Raw genomic sequence first — 22,736 nt, forward strand, 5'->3', positions numbered from 1 at the left:
ATAACATCAACTAAAACACAGTTAGCCATGACTAATACAAATAAATATCACAATATCCCAACATATCATCTCTCACTCCATCATCAAACAGAATATCATCAACATCGTGTATAATCTCAAAGTTGATTATACTTAGCACTTCAATGGGAGTTTTGAAAAAAAATTAATTTAAATCAACGAATAAAGTTGAATGAAAGCTTCAAATTATTCAACAAAAATACATAGAGTGGATATTCAGGTTTCACTTTTATCAGACATATATTATGATGACGAAACTGTATGTTGGTGAAATTGTTCCTTTTGTTTGTTTTTTTTAAAAAAAGTTTACAAGAATTTAAGGGATATACAAATGATTCGAAAATGGACCTTCAAATCCATACAACCCGTGAAGCTGGAGGTAAATGAAAAATAGGAATTGGAGAAGACAGAGAGGAGAATATGTCAGTGGTTTAAAGCTTACATTCAAATTCATCAGTTCCTTTGTTTTTGTTTTTTTTTTGGTAATTTTTCAAGCTCAACAAACAGAAATATCTAACATTAATTTCTTTGTCAAGAAACTCCCCCGTGTATCAAAAAAAAAAAAAAAAGTAAGATATCACAATCATTCCAAAACCAATAAATCAGAAACATTATGGTGAAAGGTGAAAAAGTATGAAATAACAGTCAGAGAATAGAGCTCACTCATCATGTAATGCCATCCTACAGTTTACCATAAAATGTATAATGTTTACCTTTGTATTATATATACATACATACATACATTGATGTTGCCAAAAGATCCAATAACAGATTATTATTATTATTATTATTATTATTATTATTATTATTATTATTATTATTATTATTATTATTATTATTATTATTATAATGATAATAACAACAACAACAATAATAATGATAATAATAATAACAATATAATAATAATAATAATAATAATAATAATAATAATAATAATAATATAATAATAATAATAATAATAATAATAATAATAATAATAATAATATAATAATAATAATAATAATAATAATAATAATAATAATAATAAAAAAGAAGAAGAAGAAGAAGAAGAAGAAGAAGAAGAAGAAGAAGAAGAAGAAGAAGAAGAAGAAGAAGAAGAAGAAGAAGAAGAAGAAGAAGAAGAAGAAGAAGAAGAAGAAGAAGACGAAGAAGAAGAAGAATCCATTGACCATCAAACAATATTCCCTACCCTATCTATGCCAAATTACATTCTGTACATAAACATTGATATAAATCGGAATACAACAACAATATAAGAGTGATTATTTATTATCATAATAATATTAATAGTCATTTATAATTAAATAATACTATTTACATCGAGTGAGACATTTTGTGGTTAAAAAAAAAAAAAGATGAGGATGAATTACACCACATGAATTGTGCACCAAGTTGAAAAATACAATTTTTTAAAAACAATACGACTATCAAGAACTACTTCTCAGAAATTTCTCAACCACATGTAACAAAATCAACAATTTTCATATGGATCAAGACTTAGCTAAACTAATTTTCCATATCAAAGTTTAGAGATTCGTGTATTTTTCGATTGCTTATCAGTTCGATAACATCAGAATTGTAATCGTGAGAGTAATCTTGAGAGTTCGACGCAAAAATTAGAATGGGCAGAAATGTCGATTTGTATTTGGTTTTCAATGCATGCAATGCTAAATGTGCATCGGAGTGCTCTGTGTTCTCAAAAATATATAAAGAAAAAGAAAAACCATAGCAGTGTTAAATCACGCGATGATGACACCATTTTTATTTCTTACCAATTAAAAACAGCAAAAAGAAGAATGTCTCTAAGATCATTCCAGTACTACTTAAAATATATTTTCATATTTCTTAGAAAAATTTCTTTTAAAAGTTTACTATTTGTTTTTAATATTGCTAAAGGTTCTATATTAACTTTTAAATAAGAATCTAGTCGTCTTTTAATCAATTTTCTTATTTAAAAAATTTTTTTTGGGACTGATAACCAAATTCCTTAAAAAAATTTTAATAAATGTAAATTTTTGTTTATGATTTGAACAATTTTATAATCCTTTTGTTTTTTTATATATGATGTTGATTTTAAAAATTGAAATTGACTATTTTTAGGCATTAGTGATAGCACTAACGTGCCACAAAACTAGCAGAAATTTCTGAACAATCAAAAAAGCTTGCACTCAAATAACAATTGTAAAATACACTAACCAATATGAATAACGACCCTGATCGAGACAGCACTTTGGTAAACACTAAAACCCATAAGGCATCATTCCGGCTTGATACAAAGCAGGCAAACTAGCCCTCGTGTTTGCGCGATTTATCTCTTTATCCTACATCACTGGTTTTGGCTTTGGCCTCGATGATTTTAGATTAGTTAAGTCTTGATCAGATCCATTCTCCATTCGTACCCTCCCTTCCACCTCATCATTATAAATATGGTGTCATGGAGAAAGTGGATGATTTTAGATTAGTTAAGTCTTGATCGGATCCATTCTCCATTCGTACCCTCCCTTCCACCACCTCATTATAAATATGGTGTCATGGAGAAAGTGGATGATTTTAGATTAGTTAAGTCTTGATCGGATCCATTCTCTATTCGTACCCTCCCTTCCACCTCATCATTATAAATATGGTGTCATGGAGAAAGTGGATGATTTTAGATTAGCTAAGTCTTGATCAGATCCATTTTCCATTCGTACCCTCCCTTCCATCTCATCATTATAAATATGGTGTCATGGAGAAAGTGGATGATTTTAGATTAGCTAAGTCTTGATCAGATCCATTCTCCATTCGTACCCTCCCTTCCACCTCATCATTATAAATACGGTGTCCTGGAGAAAGTGGATGATTTTAGATTAGCTAAGTCTTGGATCAGATCCATTCTCCATTCGTACCCTCCCTTCCACCACCTCATTATAAATATGGTGTCATGGAGAAAGTGGATGATTTTAGATTAGCTAAGTCTTGATCGGATCCATTCTCCATTCGTACCCTCCCTTCCACCTCATCATTATAAATATGGTGTCATGGAGAAAGTGGATGATTTTAGATAGCTAAGTCTTCGATCAGATCCATTCTCCATTTGTACCCTCCCTTCCACCTCATCATTATAAATATGGTGTCATGGAGAAAGTGGATGATTTTAGATTAGCTAAGTCTTGATCAGATCCATTCTCCATTCGTACCCTCCCTTCCACCTCATCATTATAAATATGGTGTCATGGAGAAAGTGGATGATTTTAGATTAGCTAAGTCTTGATCAGATCCATTCTCCATTCGTACCCTCCCTTCCACCACCTCATTATAAATATGGTGTCATGGAGAAAGTGGATGATTTTAGATTAGTTAAGTCTTGATCGGATCCATTCTCTATTCGTACCCTCCCTTCCACCTCATCATTATAAATATGGTGTCATGGAGAAAGTGGATGATTTTAGATTAGCTAAGTCTTGATCAGATCCATTTTCCATTCGTACCCTCCCTTCCATCTCATCATTATAAATATGGTGTCATGGAGAAAGTGGATGATTTTAGATTAGCTAAGTCTTGATCAGATCCATTCTCCATTCGTACCCTCCCTTCCACCTCATCATTATAAATACGGTGTCCTGGAGAAAGTGGATGATTTTAGATTAGCTAAGTCTTGGATCAGATCCATTCTCCATTCGTACCCTCCCTTCCACCACCTCATTATAAATATGGTGTCATGGAGAAAGTGGATGATTTTAGATTAGCTAAGTCTTGATCGGATCCATTCTCCATTCGTACCCTCCCTTCCACCTCATCATTATAAATATGGTGTCATGGAGAAAGTGGATGATTTTAGATAGCTAAGTCTTCGATCAGATCCATTCTCCATTTGTACCCTCCCTTCCACCTCATCATTATAAATATGGTGTCATGGAGAAAGTGGATGATTTTAGATTAGCTAAGTCTTGATCAGATCCATTCTCCATTCGTACCCTCCCTTCCACCTCATCATTATAAATATGGTGTCATGGAGAAAGTGGATGATTTTAGATTAGCTAAGTCTTGATCAGATCCATTCTCCATTCGTACCCTCCCTTCCACCTCATCATTATAAATATGGTGTCATGGAGAAAGTGGATGATTTTTTTATTTTTTTTGAGAAAGAAAAGAAAATAAGTAAATAAATAAATCGGTGGTGAAAATGTTTACAGTAGGGTTGGTTTTGTTAACAACAACAAAAAATGAATAAAGTGAGTACTTTACAACCAAAAACACCAGTAGAGCTTTTTTTTCTACAAATTCTCCCACAAACTCAATAAACATATAACTGGATCTTCGAATAAAACAGCAAAGAAATTAAACATTTAGAATTCGAATCTTTCATCAGTACAAAAATACAGAAAATTTGAAAATTAAAAAAAAAGAATACAAAGATTAATTTAAAATAATTATTTTTTTTAAATGTAAGAGGGTTGCTAAAGAGTCCAGTTCTCATTATCTTGTGCTGCATAGCAAAACATTTAATTCAACAAGGAGGATATATAAAACATACTGCACTTGTCCACCACCTCATCTTTAAAAAAAAAATTTAAAAATTGTCATATTGATTGTCTTTGTTTAATCGTTTCTGTGTTTAATACTTATCATAGTGACAAGGGGCTATTTTCCCGATTCTGTCTTATCCGTAGTTAATTTTGTTGGAAAACATATGGGTCGGTGCATGACATAATCTGTCGCAAGGTGAACATTTTGGATTTGCATTATTATTTTTTTTTGCACTTTCTGAAAGAATATGCTCCACAGCGCATTTTAATATTTATTTGAAGTAAATCGGGTGATTTTTCATGAAGATATGGGCAGATGTATGGGGAAAGGTATCCCGCAACTTTTTTTCAAATTTCATACTTTTTCAACTTGACTAGCTGTAAAAAATATTTAGAAGTGAAATTAAACTTTGATATTTCCCGAAGATTTACAAAAAGGGTGAGTTAAATATTTATGACAAGAACTCATTTTGAATAAAAATTGACCTTCTAACTAAACTTGGCAATATCTCAGTTCAAACCTTTTCACCATCCGACTGATTATGTCATTCACTGTAACATATACTTTACCATCGAGGCCTTAGATTAATAGTTTTGTTAGTATCTAAAATTTCTCTCTCAAGGATCCTGATAGTTCAACCTTAGGCCTCAAATAAGCCAATCAGTTTATTCCCTGGTGTAGTCAAATTTGTTTTCTTTCTTTTTTACCCCTTTGTCCATACAGCAACGATTGTTTCTTTTTTTTTTTTTTTAGATCTTGCAAAAAACAACTTTGTGATAGACTGGCATCTTATTCACAGGGTAGCAAGCAATCATTTTTAAAGGAGTCTTTCAGAGCCATTCGGCCCATGGAGCCGGAGTTTATCCCGATTTCTATAGGACGCTAGTCTATCGCAAAGTACTTTCCACCAGATCTAACAGACCCAGATACCCAATCACTGCTGGGTGGAGAGGGGAGTGAGAAAATAATCTCGACTGCACCCGGGATCGATTTCGGTGCCTTTTGCCTGTGAAGCGAGTGCTCTACCAACTGAGCTATTGGGACACCCAAGCAATCATTAGTACAGTCAATTCAACACTATAGACAAAGGGATCAACTCTGGCTCTTTGGGCCTCACAACTAGGATGAACAATTAAAAAAAAAATTTCGCCATGGGCTATAACACTATTGGTCGATGGTTATAAAACTGCCTGGCTGAGATTTCCAATTTCAGTGATTGTGTCAAATAAAATGCAATAAACTCTTCATAATTTTGTTAGAAATCTTAAAACCCCACGCAAACTCACAGATTCAAAATCGTAAAGATTGATCCCAACTTCAAGAGATGACAAATTCTGGTCACATCAAACGTGTTTAAGAAATTCGTCATACAGCATTTTTGTTCCATTTCATGTTCTGCATTTCATTCCACAGATGGATAACTTAAAAATGTCATCATCGTCTATGTACCTCCAAAAAAGATTCAATAATTTTTCTTATATATATTACGCTAGTAAAATAAAATTTAAAATGTCTTAAGGTTTAAATATGAATATCATACACCAAAAAAAAAAAAAAAAAGAGAGAGAGAGAGAGAGAGATACAAAATTCAAATCTGGTATTTTCTTCAAATGGTGTAGGAGACTTCAAAATAAGAATCACAATGGGGCTAAAACAATCAACAACAAAAGCCATAGTTGTAACATCAACAAAAGTAATAGAGAAAAAAAAATAATAAAATCTTGCCATTTCCATCAATACATCAACAAAAACAAATGACAAACCATCACAAATTCTTTTCATTGCATACCCATTTTTTTTAAAATATACCAACCGATGATTTTCCTTTTAAAGATAACTTTATATGAAAATAGGCCTTCCTTTGCCTAACCTCTTCTTCATTAGACCAAATGACTCATCCAAACCAAGTATCACTACTATCGATACACATTTTAAAAATAAAAATATATAAATATATTTATATATAGGTATCATTGAAATACTGATATTGAGAGAGACAGGGTCGAGTTGAATAAAGTTACTATTAAGTCTGCAACCAATAGTCCACAACTTGATTTATGATGTAAAAATGTATCAATGAGTTTGTAAAATTACAAGAACCACCACTAATTCCTAAGCCTTATATACTTATAATATATGAAGGCCAAAATCGTTGTCCAGATGTCACAATGATCTTCTGCACATTACCTATTATCCGATATTTTTGTTCCTTTCAAAGTTTATACTTTAACAACCTTTTGATTTAAATGGCGAGTTTCTTCATCCTGAGCCATCAGCTCACCCAAATCATGGATAATTTGATATAATAAATTATTACTGATCACATGACAATTATTTTAATTTATTCATTTATATATTATTTTTAACATGAGATACAGTAGAGATTGATTGGCAGTGAACCTTTTGTGATCCAATCCAGCTGTTTTATCATAATTGTAAGACAAATCTATTTGTCTTAAGCACAAACTAACTAGAGAAGTGAGTAAGTTGATTGAGTGAAAATATGGAGAGGCTTTCAGATGGGAACAGATAGCTCAAAATTCCTTTGTTTATTGTTTTTCTGACTAAGAGTTTGTACCCGAAACGTCCATTGTCTGAAGGGTGTCCTTATCCGAAGCCTATCCATTTTTACCTTTTCATGAGTATTTTCACGATCCCAGGCTTCAGGCAGCCCCCATCGCTCTCGACTTTATTGAGTGTCCAGCGATAAGACAACTACTTATACATATGTAACATTGTGTTAACTTCCCTTGTTCTAGAATATTTGTTGTGTTGATTTCTTTTGTTTATCCAGCCAGTACGGATCCTTATTATTTATGAACATTGGACTATGACTCATCAGAATACTTATCAAAGTCAGTGACTATTGAATGCTTTAGTAATCAGGGATAGGTAATGATCCTCCCCCTCCCACCCTAAAATCAGCTTTTTTTTCTTTTTTTTTTTAACAGCAAAGACAGTTGGTAAAGATAGTAAATAACAAGAAATGAAATGAGTAGGAAAGTGCCAGAAGACAATAGAGAATTAAAATTTCACGGTGGTGATGAGGGTGCAAAGACAATAGAGCCACGCTCTCCCCGGTCAGGCTGTTATCGTACCAGTAAAGTCTCGGGTTTAAGCCCTCATAGCCACGGCCAAATTTTCATTCTCTATAGTCTTCTGGCGCTTTCCTACTCACTTCATTTCTTGTAATTATCAACATAAGTTCCTGCTCCACTCACTTTTCTGAATGAAGGTAGTAAATACACGTCATACACAAGACTGGAAAAGGCTAAAAAAAATAAATTATCCACAATATCCTTATTTCTAATTATACCCTTTAAAAGTCTGCAATATCGTGAAAAACTGAACTTGAAATTCTCTATTTCAGTGGTATTGACAATTTTGGATGTTCCATAAACAGATTTGGTTGGTTCAGTGAAAATATGAGGGCATTTCACGTCGGTTTCATCCCATGCTTGAGGTTGTGACAATGATGGTGGTGATGGTGATTGTAATAGTAAAAAAGGGGTTTTATCGAATAGATAATTGTATACATCAACGGTTGAATCAAATGGTTCGGTATGGTCCTTTGTATAGCATAGAAACGGTTTTATCGTGTGATGATGGTGATGATGAATGATGATGATGATGATGATGATGATGATGATGATTGTTGATGTGATGAAGACGATGATGACGATGATGATGAATATCAATGTCAATAGATGTCAGAAATGATGCTGCTGCTTCTGCTGTTACTTTTTCTCATGTGGATGGTGATGCTGTCAAAATCAACATCATTATCATCGGAGCGCCATACTGCCATCTTTCTGTACCAACAGCTGTAAACCAGAGGCTGAAAAGGACACAAATGAAAACAAAAACAAACTCTTAGATACAGATAGCATAATCTTAGAGTATCCAAAACAACAATCCGTCTTCTAAGTTCAGCAAATAATATAAAAAATTAAGCAAACTTTAAACATGGATAGAAACAGTCCAATAGACACCTGGCATATCACACACAATATAATACACTTATTATTCTTACACAGCAACATCTCAACACATAGTCACCATAATATATCCGCTTGTTGTTTCACTGTACTTTTTAAGACTTTTAATATTCTTTGCCAATTTTTATTTAATTTATTAACATTTCATTTTTTTTTTTTGTATATTATCGAATTGTGTTGAGATACAAAATATTAATTTCCATACAAGGATCAATAAAGTATATCTTATCTTATCTTATCACCAGCCCTACAAACAAGTACTCATTTCTATGATGATTCTTTCATACAGCTAGTGTAGCTGACAAACTGAATGTATAAAATATGCGCCAATTCAATTGCCATCCGCTGCGTTAATCCGGTATTATGTCGGATGAATCAGTTTAAGAAACTTGAGTTGAAGTCACAATGATCAGAATGACAAATCTTAAAGTCTTCTGCAGTTCGAGAAATTACTTTCACTTTCACCATTTAGAGCAGCTATTTTAACTTGAATCCTGATCCTGAAGACCAAAAATCCAATTTCTAACAGCAGAGGTGACCCCAACATAATACAGAAATTAAGATGGCGGGTCACATGGAGAACGATTCAAATATTCCATCATGCAAAACTCACTAAAAAGTATTCCCCCCCCCCCCCCCCCTTTTTTTTTGTCTGGGTAATGAGGGTCTATGTTAAGGGAAGACTGGAATAACTATTCTTCCTTCCCCCTTATCGGGGTAATAAGGAACACAATTTTCATTCCATATATATCAAAAGCTGCCTGAGAGGTGCATTTAAATAAGCATGCACTTTACCGATATGCCTATAGCTAAGTGATACTGCCTATAGCAATAGCAACACACTCATTCACACTGGTATCAAGTTTGGTAAAGTCAGCCAGTGTGCTGTCAATTATACTAGATTATCCAATGAACAAACCTACAATTTAAATATCAAAAGGAGGGACAGTGTGGCTCAGTGGTACAGTCTTTGCTTTGTACCCGAGATGTACCCAAGTTTGACTACCCAACACGCTGTGTAGCCTTGAGCACCCTATCGCACACCTGGCAGCGCAGCACTGTGGCTGATGCCTGGGTTATTCCAGTCTTTCCTTAACATAGAACCTGAAGACAAATTCCCCCTTGAGCTAAAGGATGAAGAAAAGGAAATTTATATATTTAATCATACAATAGACCCGTCCCCTTCCTGTCCCTTATGTCAACACCCCAATGAAACAGTAACACGTCACTTAATTGAGTGTCAACCTCTTGAAGACCTCAGATGCACATTCCTCCTACCAAATCCAAGCATCAGTAACACACTGTATAGTCACCTGGAACAACTACAAAAGATGTTTAACGTCTACGTCATGGCACAAAACCGAAGGACTAGAACTCGGCTGGGCGTTGGTTTGGATAAGTAAGTAAGTATTTATTTAACCAACAGTATTGTTTACCCAGCACGATTGCAATATCATAACTTACATTCCTCCACCTCTGTAGCATTTAGATCTGTGTTTTCTATGAGTTCATTGACCAGAGCCTCTGCATCAATTCGTGTAGCTCCAACTACCACCTCTTTACCTGACTCTTCCAATTTCTGAAATGCAAAATATTTTTTATTAAAGAGTTTGTACCAATTTTTTCTCATCCGATATACAGGATTAACTGAAACAAGAGCCATAACCAAACACCATCTCACACCATACAAATGTGGAGCATATCTACGGTACTGAAACTGCAACAATATGGATTGGATTGCTTGTTTTGTTGGTTTTACGGGCTTTGCATAAATGATGATGATACACAATGCAAAGAAAAATATAACGGAATAATAGTTATTTGTGTGTAAGCAACATTTGTAGGTTAGAGGCCCCTACGGAATAGAAAGAGGATAATAATAATAATAATAATAATAATAATAATAAAAATAATAATAATAATAATAATAATAATAATAATAATAATAATAATAATATCATTGTCATGAAAATAATTTTAATCAATCCCATATACATAGCACCTTGCCCCCAATTTGCATGGGCCTAAAGCCCTTTCACATGGAGGAAAAATCTTTTTGACATTTAAACCACCCACTGTGGAGAGGAGGGAGACACTAGGCGGTTCTCACTCACTGACACACACACAAACTCACAAATAAAGAAAATTTTACCATTTACATTTATACCTTCCAGTATCCGCAAACAATATATATTCTCACCTCTATTTCAATCTTTAAACAGTTTTACAATAAAAATAAAATTCCCATAGGGGAAAATTGTCTTTAGGGTCTATTCCAAAGGAAGACTGGAATTACCCAGGCATCAGTCACAGTGCAATGCCGCAAACTGAGTGACTTGCTCAAGGCCACACAGCGCAGCGGGTATCCAAACTCGGTACCTTTCGGGTATGAAGCAAAGACAGCTCGGCTGAGCCACGCTAACCCTTATATTGTCTCTTATTTTTACAATCCTTTTTTTTTTCTTCTTAAAAATGAGCTTTTATATAGCGCAATATCCACTAAATGTGCTCAAAGCATTTTACAAGGGATCCCTAGTCAACAGCAATACGTAACATGTAGTATGGTAGGCAATATTTAAATTTTTTCGGACAGAGACAGCGCTGTTGACGGTCAGGTACTCATTTTACACCGGAGTGCGATGAGAGAATGTGAGTAAAGAGCCTTTTCCAAGCGAGGCTCGAACCCAGGACCTTCCAATCCTAAACCGAGTGTCATACCAGTAGACCACATAGCCACACAAAAACATCAAAATTTATGAAGAAAATCTTTCACGAAACAAAACCAAAAATAAAAACCACACACACGTGCCGAGATACAACTCCACTTCCATAGGTCAAACATTTTTTTTGGAACGATTAAGTACTTAATAAATATTGATCTGTGTCTTACCCGTCTCCTTTCTAATGTTGAGCTGACACTACTAGGAGTTCTGGGAAAGTAAAAATAAAAATAAAATATATAACCAAATGAGTAAATGAATAAATAATTGATAAATAAATAAATAAATAAATAAATTAATAAGCAAACTCCGAATATACAAGAAATTAAGTAACTGGTAATCAAACTGTAAGTATTTTCAATCAAGTCCAAGGTCTTCATTCATAAAAAAAATTGTCTCCTTTTTTGTGCTTGAAATAAAGATAGAAATCTGAAAGACTTTCAAATGAAGCAACACACATAGCAAAGTCTTTCTATTTATAGTTACACTGACCCAAGATTTAGGGGGGGGGGGGGGGGGGGGGGTGTGTCCCTTTCCTTCTGTTTTTATAAAATATCAAACACTAGATCTGATTGTAAAATGACGTCACTATCAAAATTACTGTACACTAAAATGTCTGACCTCTGTATTTAAATATTTTTCTTTTCTTTTCTTTTTTTAGGAGAGGGGGGTGGGAGGGGGAGGGGGGGAGGGGAGGAGGGAGGTAAATCCACTTCATTTGATTATCTTTCATAGATGAAAATTTAACTTCATTTAACAAAGGCTGATCTTCAGTAATATTATACTGTTACGATCCTCATCAGTGAAAATCCTATGATATAGCCTTGGTGAGATTCCGATTTATTTTCTGGTTTCACTTTGCTTTGTTCTTTAAGTTTTTTTTTTTTTTTTTATTATTGGGTTTTTTTCTTTTTTTAAAAACTGATTGTGCATATGTGCCATTTCTTATGTTTACGATTTTGTCAATAAAAAACCCCACAAGAATGAGGAGTGGATAATGCACAAAAATAATTCATAGATTCATTCATTAGTCCTTCGTGGTAACAAGGCCCATATACCCAAGTTTATCCCGGTTTCTATAGCGTAAAACGGACTATAGCTATTGCTTGCTTCCTTTTGGATAGGAATAGGACACGTCTTATCAAAAATACTTTGCACCAGATCTAGAAAGCCGAACTACCCAATAACTCCTGGGTGGACAAGGAAAAAATCAGATTCAGACCTTGTTTATATTACACCAAAAAACAGTGAGTTCCTCATATACAGGGTTTTAAAAAAAATGATATCTTTAACTATATAAATTGCATGTGCGGTGGAAGGAGACAAGGGGAGGGAAGGGAGGGAAGAAAAATCTCCTTTTTCTTAATTGAAGTTTCTGTACTCTCAAAATAAAGTGCTAAAAAATGATATTCTGAAAATATATAATATTCAATGTTGGGGTAAAGAAAGATTGTTTTCTTTTTGTTTGATTTTCTTTTTCGTAATTTTTTTGTCTTACACATTGATGTGATTAAAGAAAGGATTTCATGATTACTTCTTTTAAAAGTTCCATTAAAATAAATTGAATTCATAACTTTCTATAAATCAAAGGGGATAAAAGGGTTCAACCAACCAAACAAACAAATAAAAAGGAAAGAGAAAGACATTTTTCTATTCATTAAAAAAGCTATAGTAATGTTATCAACTCATGCAATTCCTCATAAAAAAAAATAAATTTACACCATTTTCCACATATCTTTTGGTGTCAATGTCAAGGAGTTCTATTATGGAATATAAATAACCCATCAAACGATGTCAAAAGGAATTGCTCAATTCATGTTGAGCAAAGTTAGCATAACAGGGGTTATCATTTTGTCCAAAGAAATAAACTAAAAACCCTAAAACGGGGCTCAGATCCAGGACCTCACGGGTCACCGTGAAATACCTTATCCGCATCCACACCCCCCTTCCTTTAAATTTTGTTTTTTGTTTTGTTTAAGTTGGCAGTCTAACAATTCAGACCTAGATTGGAATGAAAATGTGTTCTTATCCTTATCACTGTCAACTTTAGTCATTTTTTTTTTCTTTCCGCTCAATTTCATTTATGATACACAACCATGAATTGGAATTACATTAACATGAACTAAATGCTGAAAATTATACCTATATATGGTCAATTACATGAAATGTAGGATCATTCTAAATGAATTGCTTGAATTATATATTTTTCTTAATTTTGGTTTGCTTTGGATAATTGTTCAAGTCAAAAAAGTTCAAACACCTTTTTTATGTTTTGTTTGTTGTTAGGTGTTAAACGGCGCTTTCAACACTATTTAGGTCATTTAAGCACCCGTAACACCTTTTTTAACTTGTTGATTGGAAATCTTAAGTTAATGCATGATTTATATTGGCAATTGCCTAAAAATAAGCCTTTGAATTGACTGGAATTGAATTTGTTAATATGAATTGATACAGTTTCTTCAACTGGAAAATAACAATAAAAGATAATACTAATAGTACTAATATTTATATACTAATTGGGTTAAAATCATGTGCCCCCCCCCCCCCCCCAAAGAAAGGATAGCATGCTAGTCTATCTCAAACTACTGTCCACTAGATGTAACAGCCCCAGCTACCTAATCACTGCTGAGTGGACAGAGGGGTCAGAAGAGAGAAATCTTGACATCAACCAGGTTCGATCCCATTCCCTTTTCGTGTGGAGGCAAATGCTCTCCAAACTGAGTTATTGGCCCATCGTAAAGGTTTACAACTCGAGTAGAATACAATCTATCCAGCAACCCATTCAAACAAGTTATAGCAGGAGAAGAAATAAATAGAAGCTTTAATATCATTCACAAAATAAACAATGTGGACATTGCGTGTTTTCCCTTTTGTCAACAAAAACACAAAATGAATGACATTACAGATAAATGTCTCATTCAACGTGTTTTTTGTTGACAAAAGGTAAATCCAAAACGCCAAAATCATTAGTCTTGGAGAATTAACTGTTAACTCACTCAACCCTAACTCCGACTATACCAGTATTTTACTGTGGATACCTTTACCTCATCATGATTCTGAGACAAATTATATGCACGTTATTAAATCTACTGTTTTTAATTTTTACAAGATATTTATAGTTCAAAAGAGTTGTGTACAAGCCAATTTTCTTTTAGATTGAGTAACTGATTATATATTTTTTTTTATTTTGAAAATTACCAAATATCTCTTGGGAAAGTGGAAAGCATGGAGAGAGAGGGTTGAACTTGATTTGACTTATATTCCCATCTCTCCTCGTGGAGAATAGGGTCGTGAGCTAGGGTTGAGTTGAAGTGAGTTAAATTGAAGCTTCTATTTTGTTCCTCAAAGTATCTCTAAGCTGCTAGAAGCTGTGAGATGTAAAAAGCAATGAACAAAAATGAATAGAACAACTTTGAAAAAGGAAAAAAACCAAACCAAACACAGAACGTTTCAGGCTCAAAACCCTTCTTCAGCCTTGTGGACAGTCGTGCCAAAAATTTCTCTGCCATCTGTCTGGATTTTAAGTGATGTATTAATGTTTTTTGTATTGCTTTTGTTATTGGCTGAAGAAGGGTTTTTGAGCCCGAAACTTTTTGTGTTTGGTACTTTGTTATTTTTTCTAAGTTGTTGTATTAATTTTTCTTGATTACTTTTTATTCGATGTTTCCTAAGTGACTTATTCTTCAAACTTCAAGCAGCAAATTTTGCATTATAGCGGGAGAATAGAGTCTGAAAAAAAAAAAAAAAAAAGAATGAAAAAGAAGAAAGCTTTTAGCCTTGGTGCAGCAGCGAGAACATTATTTACCCATTCCTGGCCATGCAGTGAAATCAAAAGTTATGGATAGAAAAAAAAAAAAAAAAGTGATGGATTAAGTTTACCACTCTCCCTCTACAAAAACGTTACCCAAAAGAAAAGAAAAAAAAATTTTAAAGAAAAGGAAAAAAAAAAAAAGGAAAAAGGGAGGGATAAATGGATAGGATGATTGGTAGAGCAGCCTCGGGATCTGTGCAGGCATGTGTATGTATAATAATGTGTGTTATTCATTCAGGTTGTCCGTGGGAGGTGGTGGTGTGGGGATTCACCCAAGACTCAGTGGTAGTATAGTTGTATGTAGAAATGAATGTCACCTATTGTGGCCCTTATGAAAGTCTGAGGAGGAGCCCGAATGAGTGAGGACGCATTTCTCACTGCCACTGCTAGAGGCCCGGGAGTGAGTGTAAAAGATGGAATTGCCGTACCCGGATCCTTTGGAATGCTGGGAGGCGTAGCTGGCACTACGGGAGTGGCCCAGGCCGAGGTCGCTGTTGTCGATCTCACAGCCATCTGGAGGAATAAAAGAATATGGAGATATCAAAGGGAATATAACCTTATAAGATCATCACCTAAGCATCCTTCTTTCTGATCATTATCTGTCAGTGTGGAAAGCTATTGCATTTTTTTTTTTAAATCATAAAACCATAGATCATCTAAATATATATATATATATATATATATATATATATATATATATTATATATATATATATATATATATATATATATATATATATATATATATATATATATATATATATATATATATTATATATATATATATATATATATATTATATATATATATATATATATATATATATATATATATGAATTATAAACAAAAAACCATGAAATAATAGTGCTCAACTTTAGTATAAAAGGAGCTATTTATAAACATTTGAAATATAATTAAGATAGTTTGACTTCTACAACGTTGTTATCGAGCGTTGCTCTCATCAGGAAGTGGAAGTGGAAGTAGATTGTTGTGTTTTCGTATTTTTATGGATTCGTGTTTATGGAGGTTCGTAATTACATAAAAGGTGTTTGTTTCTATGTCTGCATGCGGAAGTTAGTTCGTTTCTTCTGTTGAGTGTTGCTATGTTCGGTTTAGTGATGATGAAGAATTTTTCTTCCAAGCAGAGGTTGCAAATCTTAGAAGAGGGGGAGTACGACTGTGCTCTGGAGATGATTTTCCATGTGATGCTGTGTTGTATGTTTTTTTCTTTGAGGTTCCAAATGTGTTCACTTAGTGTAGTAGAATGTCGTTTGTGTATGTTTCTGAAGGAAGATGTATGCAGGTTGTATCTGGTTTTGAATGGACACTCGGTGAGGCCAATGTATGTTTCTTGTTTTGGTGTGTCTGGTCGTGTTACTGTGGCTTGATAAATTACGTTTTGAGTCAAGCAATTGCCGTTTAGTGGGCATGTTGTCTGGGTCCTACAGTTGCATTTTTTCTCTAGGTTGTTGCTGGGCTGATCTGGCTGTGATAGTTTTCGGTTATTGTTGGATGAAATAATGTTTTGTATGTTTGGCATGCAGGTGTATCCTATTTTGATGGTGTTTTTGTTCATGATTGGGTGTAGAACGTGACCGGGAGGGAAGCATTTTTGTAGTAGATTGAAGAATTTGTTACCGATAGAAGTTGTCACATTCTTGCTGTAGGGTGGGTTGAACCATGTTATGTGTCGTTTTCTTTGTGGTTTTTTTGTTGGGGTGGTAATGGTCTCTTCCTCATATTCTAGTTTGTAGTTATATCCACTTTTTTGTAGTGCGTTTGTGTACGGTGGGATTGCATCGTTGAATATATTGTTGTTTGTAGAGTTGTTAGATAGTCGTTTGTTAATGCTCTCGGGGATGTTTTTTATTATGGATGGCGGATGATTGCTGTGTCTATGAACGTACAATGGGATGTTGTTGGGTTTTGAAAATGGTTGATAGGTGCCGTCGTTTAGGTTGATGGTTATGTCCAGGAAGTCGAATGTTTTTTTGTTGGCTTCGATTGTAATTTTCAGATTGTTGTTCTGGAAGATTTTGCATATTTTTTTCTTTATTAATTCTGTCTGTCTCGGTGTTTTATTGCACAATGCGAGTCCGTCGTCCCTGTATATTCCAATGTTTATATCGAGATTTTGCATTTGAGAAAGTAGATATAGTCCGACGAGCTCGCATGTTTCTGCTCCATCGTAGCTCCCCATGGTGACATCAAAGTTTGTTGATTTTTTTGTCCATGCTGTTCCATTATTGTAAAGTGATGTATTCTTCGAGTGCAGGATAATGTGTATTTCTTCTTCGGTGATGTTGTCGAAGGTTTTTGCGAACTGTAGTGCTTTGAGGAGTAGGGTTTTGGTGATTGAAGGGTAGAAATTACAGATGTCAAAGATGATTGCGTTTTGTCGTTGTTTGTTTTCTGTGTTTCTGTACCAGTTGATAACTTCAGCGGTGTTTCTCCATTGGTTGAATTCGGTTTTCTTGACGATTTTGGTGTTGATTCTGTCTAAAATCTGTTTACTTATTTTTCCGATTTGTGATTTACATGGGTTTATGAGACGGCATTGTACGTTGTTGCGAAAGTTTGGTTTATGGTCTTTGATAGTGATGAAGGCGTTAGATTTTGCTGTGGTGTCTATTCTGTCACTTAGCTGTAGGTTTTCGGCGATGCTTTTGTCTTCTGCTGTAATGTCAGGTGTCGTAGATGGTGTTTGTTTCTTGTACTCTGCTTGTATATTTTTCTCAAGTAAATGTGTGTATTCTTTAGGGGTAAGCTTGTAGAAGTTTGTGGTTTTGTCAGCGGCGACGTAAACATTGGATTCTTGATGTATTGATCGTATGTCTTGTTGTAGTTTGTTTTGGAAGGTGTCGTTGATTTGTCTGAATTTTATGTTTCGGATGATGTCTGTCATTCCATCCTCGAATTCTCGTAGTTCAGGTATGGATGGGGCTGGCCTGGTAGATCTAAATCCAAAAGTTTCTTTATTTTTAACCGTTTGGTCAGGGTTTAGGTAGAAAAAAGCTCGCCATCTGGTGTTTCTTATAAATTTTTCGGTTTTGTTGATTAGAGATTTTAGGTATTGTTTGCTTGTCGGGATTGGGATGTTCTTTGTCGAATAATCAAAATTAGTACTTACAAGGTTCATTTCTGGTTAAAATAAAGTGCTCAACAGGACAGTAGAACTGGAGCAAATGTATGAATTATAAAACAAAAACCATGAAATAATAGTGCTCAACTTTAGTATAAAAGGAGCTATTTATAAACATTTGAAATATAATTAAGATAGTTTGACTTCTACAACGTTGTTATCGAGCGTTGCTCTCATCAGGAAGTGGAAGTGAAAGTAGATTGTTGTGTTTTCGTATTTTTATGGATTCGTGTTTATGGAGGTTCGTAATTACATAAAAGGTGTTTGTTTCTATGTCTGCATGCGGAAGTTAGTTCGTTTCTTCTGTTGAGTGTTGCTATGTTCGGTTTAGTGATGATGAAGAATTTTTCTTCCAAGCAGAGGTTGCAAATCTTAGAAGAGGGGGAGTACGACTGTGCTCTGGAGATGATTTTCCATGTGATGCTGTGTTGTAAAAAAAAAAAAAAAAAAAAAAAAAAAAAAAAAAAAAAAAAAGAAAAAAACATACAACACAGCATCACATGGAAAATCATCTCCAGAGCACAGTCGTACTCCCCCTCTTCTAAGATTTGCAACCTCTGCTTGGAAGAAAAATTCTTCATCATCACTAAACCGAACATAGCAACACTCAACAGAAGAAACGAACTAACTTCCGCATGCAGACATAGAAACAAACACCTTTTATGTAATTACGAACCTCCATAAACACGAATCCATAAAAATACGAAAACACAACAATCTACTTTCACTTCCACTTCCTGATGAGAGCAACGCTCGATAACAACGTTGTAGAAGTCAAACTATCTTAATTATATTTCAAATGTTTATATATTATATATATATATATATATATATATATATATATATATATATATATATATATATATATATATAATTTTAATCAACTGCTAAGAACAGATGTTTCCATTTGTTTTGTACAGCACTGAAACTTTTCGACTTTTCATACAATATTGGAGGAAAAGAACCCAAAACCTACCATGTAAAAACTTGGAAAGAAAAATTCTTCCACAACGTGCTCGTACATTCGAACATAGTATGTACCAAGTGTACAAGAAAGAAGAAATGGTGATCTAAAAAATTAAAAACAAGATTTAAAAATTCAAATTTTTAAAATGTATTATTTCAACTAATTTGTATCACACAGATGGTGGTAGTGATTGTCAGGAAGTGATGGGGAAAATTGTCACAGAAAGTGGGAAAAGTATATATATACACATACAATTAACTTCCTCTTCATTCGGAAGCAAAGGCCATACAGCTGTGCTACACCGCCCCTTAATACATATATATATATATATATATATATATATATATATATATATATATATATATATATATATATATATATCATTAAAAAGTAGTCCTTCAGACCCAAGAGGCCCATGGAGCCTTCTATGGCACAAAATGGACAATAGCAATTCCTTGCTATCCTTTGGATTGGACGTGCGTCTGTCGCAAAGTACATTCCACCAGATCTAACAGACCCAGCTACCCAAGTAAACAGTTTGGTTGGAGCAAAAATAAAATTTTGAAACATGTGTAGTATTGAGTGGACTCTGACCTGACATCTGAGAGTTGAGTTTCCCCCTCCGTGTGAGACTGCTGAAGCCACTGCTGCTGGAGGCCAAGCTGTCCTCGCTGTGGTTGTCTGTGGTCGAGGGTCGGAGGTCAATGGGGTCCAGGGGTTGGGAGGTCACAGAACACGACTGAGAAACGATGTGGTTTGAAGGCCTGAGAAGACACCAAAAAACTTTTTAAAAGATTTAAAAAGTTTTTTTTTTTTTTTAAACTACATATTTAAGGTGCATATCACTTGTTAAGTATCCAGGGGAAATAAAGATAAAGGGAGTAAATCAGATCATGAATGAACAACACAAAACAAACGACGTTTCGGCTTTTGGCCTTTTTCAAGTAAACACAAAATCTAATATAATTTTGTGTTTACTTGAAAAAGACCAAAGGCCGAAACGTCGTTTGTTTTATGTTGTTCATTCATGAGTCAAATCTACTTCCTTTATCTTTATCTCCATTTTATTGACTCATTTAGGCACCTCGAGTTAATAGTTTTTAAGTATCCAGTATTGATTTACACCTGACAGCCAAATGGGGTAAAAGTGCCTTTCAATAAAAGGGCAAAATGCCAGAATTGGAGCTTCCCCGCCATCAGTGTCACCCATGTGGGCCTGCCACTCACTCTAACCATTTTTCCATGAAATCCATACAAAACATTTTGAAATTTTAAAAAAAGACAAAGAAAAAAGAAATTGAGCTTTTTATAGCGCAATATCCACTAAACGTGCTCAAAGTGCTTTACAAGGGGTCCCTGGCCTACAGCACCACTTAATATGTAGGACGAGACATGACGCCTGTTAGGCGATATTACAATTTTTTCGGACAGAGACAATGCTGTTAACGGCCAAGTACTCATTTTACACCCGAGTACGGTGAGAGAATGTGAGTAAAGAGCCTTTTCCAAGGACTCAACTATGTGCCAAGCGAGACTCGAAACCAGGACCTTCTGATCTGAAAGCAAGTGTCATACTACTAGACCACATAGCCGCACAAGAAAAGGGAAAATAAAATACAATTTTCTCAGGCTCCCAAAAACTGTCTTTAAATTAAACTATCTATTTGTTGTATCTGTAAATGTAAATTAAAAAAAAAAAACTCACACTTTGAAGACTGGATCCCCCGAGACCAGAGACAGCTCCACACTGACTTTGAGTAGAGAGTTATCCTGCCTGTTTATGACAGAATTCAGTCCCCTTCCATCGTAACCTTCCAGAAGGGACCGGCGGGTGATCCTCCCACCACCTGCAAACTGGGACAGGTTCAAATCCACATAGCCCAGTTTTTGATGGGACTTTCCTCCTTTAACCTCCTAATGAAAAAGAAAAAATACAAAAAAATATTTTTGTTTGTTTGTTTATTCATTGATTCTACATGCTACAAAATAATATTTGGACCAATGTAAATATATATTTTTAAAAAAAAAATATATATATAAAAAAACAAAAACAAAAAAGCAGAAATTATGCTTGGGTGACTGCGCCTTATGGGGTAAAGGGGAAGGGTATATCAAGGGAGTTAATCGGTTTATTATATCCAGTACATTTTTAGGATTAAGTGGGTTCCATTGATTGTGCTTAATAAGTACTCAGTACATATCATCGATATTGATTCCTGTTAGTCGATACAGTACTCGATACTGGCCCCTATCCACTAGTGCCCACCCTTAGTTCTCCCATATACCAACCTTTCTGACAGAGATTCTGAGGACACAAGGATCCAACACCCCACTAGACAAACTGGCCGTCATCTTGCAGGGGAATTCAAACTGGCTGCTCCATCGCACTGTGTTATTGTGGACTTCCTCTCTGTCATGTGGGGAAGACAAAAGAGATTATTAAATTACCCCAACTGCCAATCTATTTTTACAAGGGGTCCATAGCCAACAGCAACTCTTAACTCACTCAACCCTAACACCGACTTTATCCGTAGTTTACCCGGGTTACTTTTACCCCATGCCTATCTATTTGATTTTTCTGAGACAAATTATAGGCGTAGTATCAAAACTAATGTTGTTAGTTTTTACATGTTAATGGTAGTTGAATAAAACTATCTATGTATCTACATGCTCATTTTTAATACATTTTTTCCCATTTTGAAAAGTAGCAAAAATCTCTACGATTGAGTGAGTTAACATGTAGGTCCAGACATGATGCCCATTAGGCTATATTACAATTATTTTTTACAATAGCTAATACAAACCTGTTACAATAGCACAAACCTGCCACGATTAAATTTTATTATCATCCTTTGTTTCACTGTATAATCTATATTACTGTAAGCAATTTATCTTTTTAAAATTTTATTTTATTTTTCTATATCATGATTGGTTTGGTTCTGTGTCGTACACCGTTTATACGGCTTTGTGATCTTTTGGTAAGACACACGTCTTCGGCCCTATAGGGAATGAGATTAGCGGAAGAGTAGCATCCCTTGATTGGATGTCACCTTACAGTGAGAACGTCAAAATGGTTTTGCGGAAGCGAGGACGATAGACGCATGCACACAACCAACATTCTCTCTCTAATAACTTTTCCGCCGGTGACATCCAATCAAGGGACGCTACTCTTCCGCTAATATTATTCCCTATAGGTTCCTATTTCAAATCCGGCTGTGAGCAGTGCAAAGTTGAATCCTTGGGAACCTCTATACTCACAATCTCAGTGCACTCAGGAGTAAAATGAATATCTCTGTAAAAAAAATTAATTGTACTAGAGCTTACAGTTGACATGGCTCGTTCTACACTCTATGTGTTACTGTTGGCTTGGACCCCCTTGTACATTTTGAGCACATTTCATTTACAAAAGGCACCAAAAAAAACTTTTTTGTTTGTTTGTTTGTTTTGCTGGGGGGTTTTTTTTGTCTGTTTTTTTTTTTTGTTTTTTTTTTTTCTTTTTGATTTTCTTTTTTGTTTTTTCATCTCTTTCATCGTTGAACATATGCAGCTCTCAAATTCTTTTCTTTCTTTTTTTT

At 34.5% G+C, this 22,736-nt stretch overlaps 1 protein-coding gene across 7 annotated transcripts in view; it reads right to left on the reverse strand.

Moving 5' to 3' along the window:
• Positions 1-5,338: 5,338 nt before the first annotated feature.
• The window catches only part of LOC144979641 (EEIG family member 2-like), a 72,644-nt gene continuing 55,246 nt past the window's right edge, over positions 5,339-22,736 (reverse strand). For 5 of the 7 annotated variants that reach the window (XM_078926460.1, XM_078926461.1, XM_078926464.1 and 2 more), the window contains 7 exons: positions 21,451-21,571; positions 20,867-21,075; positions 19,756-19,925; positions 15,371-15,566; positions 11,413-11,452; positions 9,987-10,101; positions 5,339-8,362 (listed from right to left, as the gene is read on the reverse strand). In XM_078926460.1, coding sequence (XP_078782586.1) covers positions 8,310-8,362; positions 9,987-10,101; positions 11,413-11,452; positions 15,371-15,566; positions 19,756-19,925; positions 20,867-21,075; positions 21,451-21,571 — 904 coding nt within the window. In that variant the 3' untranslated portion in view covers positions 5,339-8,309. The remainder of the gene's footprint in view (positions 8,363-9,986; positions 10,102-11,412; positions 11,453-15,370; positions 15,567-19,755; positions 19,926-20,866; positions 21,076-21,450; positions 21,572-22,736) is intronic. The other 2 variants (XM_078926465.1, XM_078926466.1) reach the window with 1 other exon arrangement.

Source organism: Berghia stephanieae, chromosome 9 (genome assembly GCF_034508935.2).
Source record: "Berghia stephanieae isolate SIO BIC M18660-M18661 chromosome 9, UCSD_Bste_1.3, whole genome shotgun sequence".
Classification (NCBI taxonomy): Eukaryota; Metazoa; Mollusca; class Gastropoda; order Nudibranchia; family Aeolidiidae; genus Berghia; species Berghia stephanieae.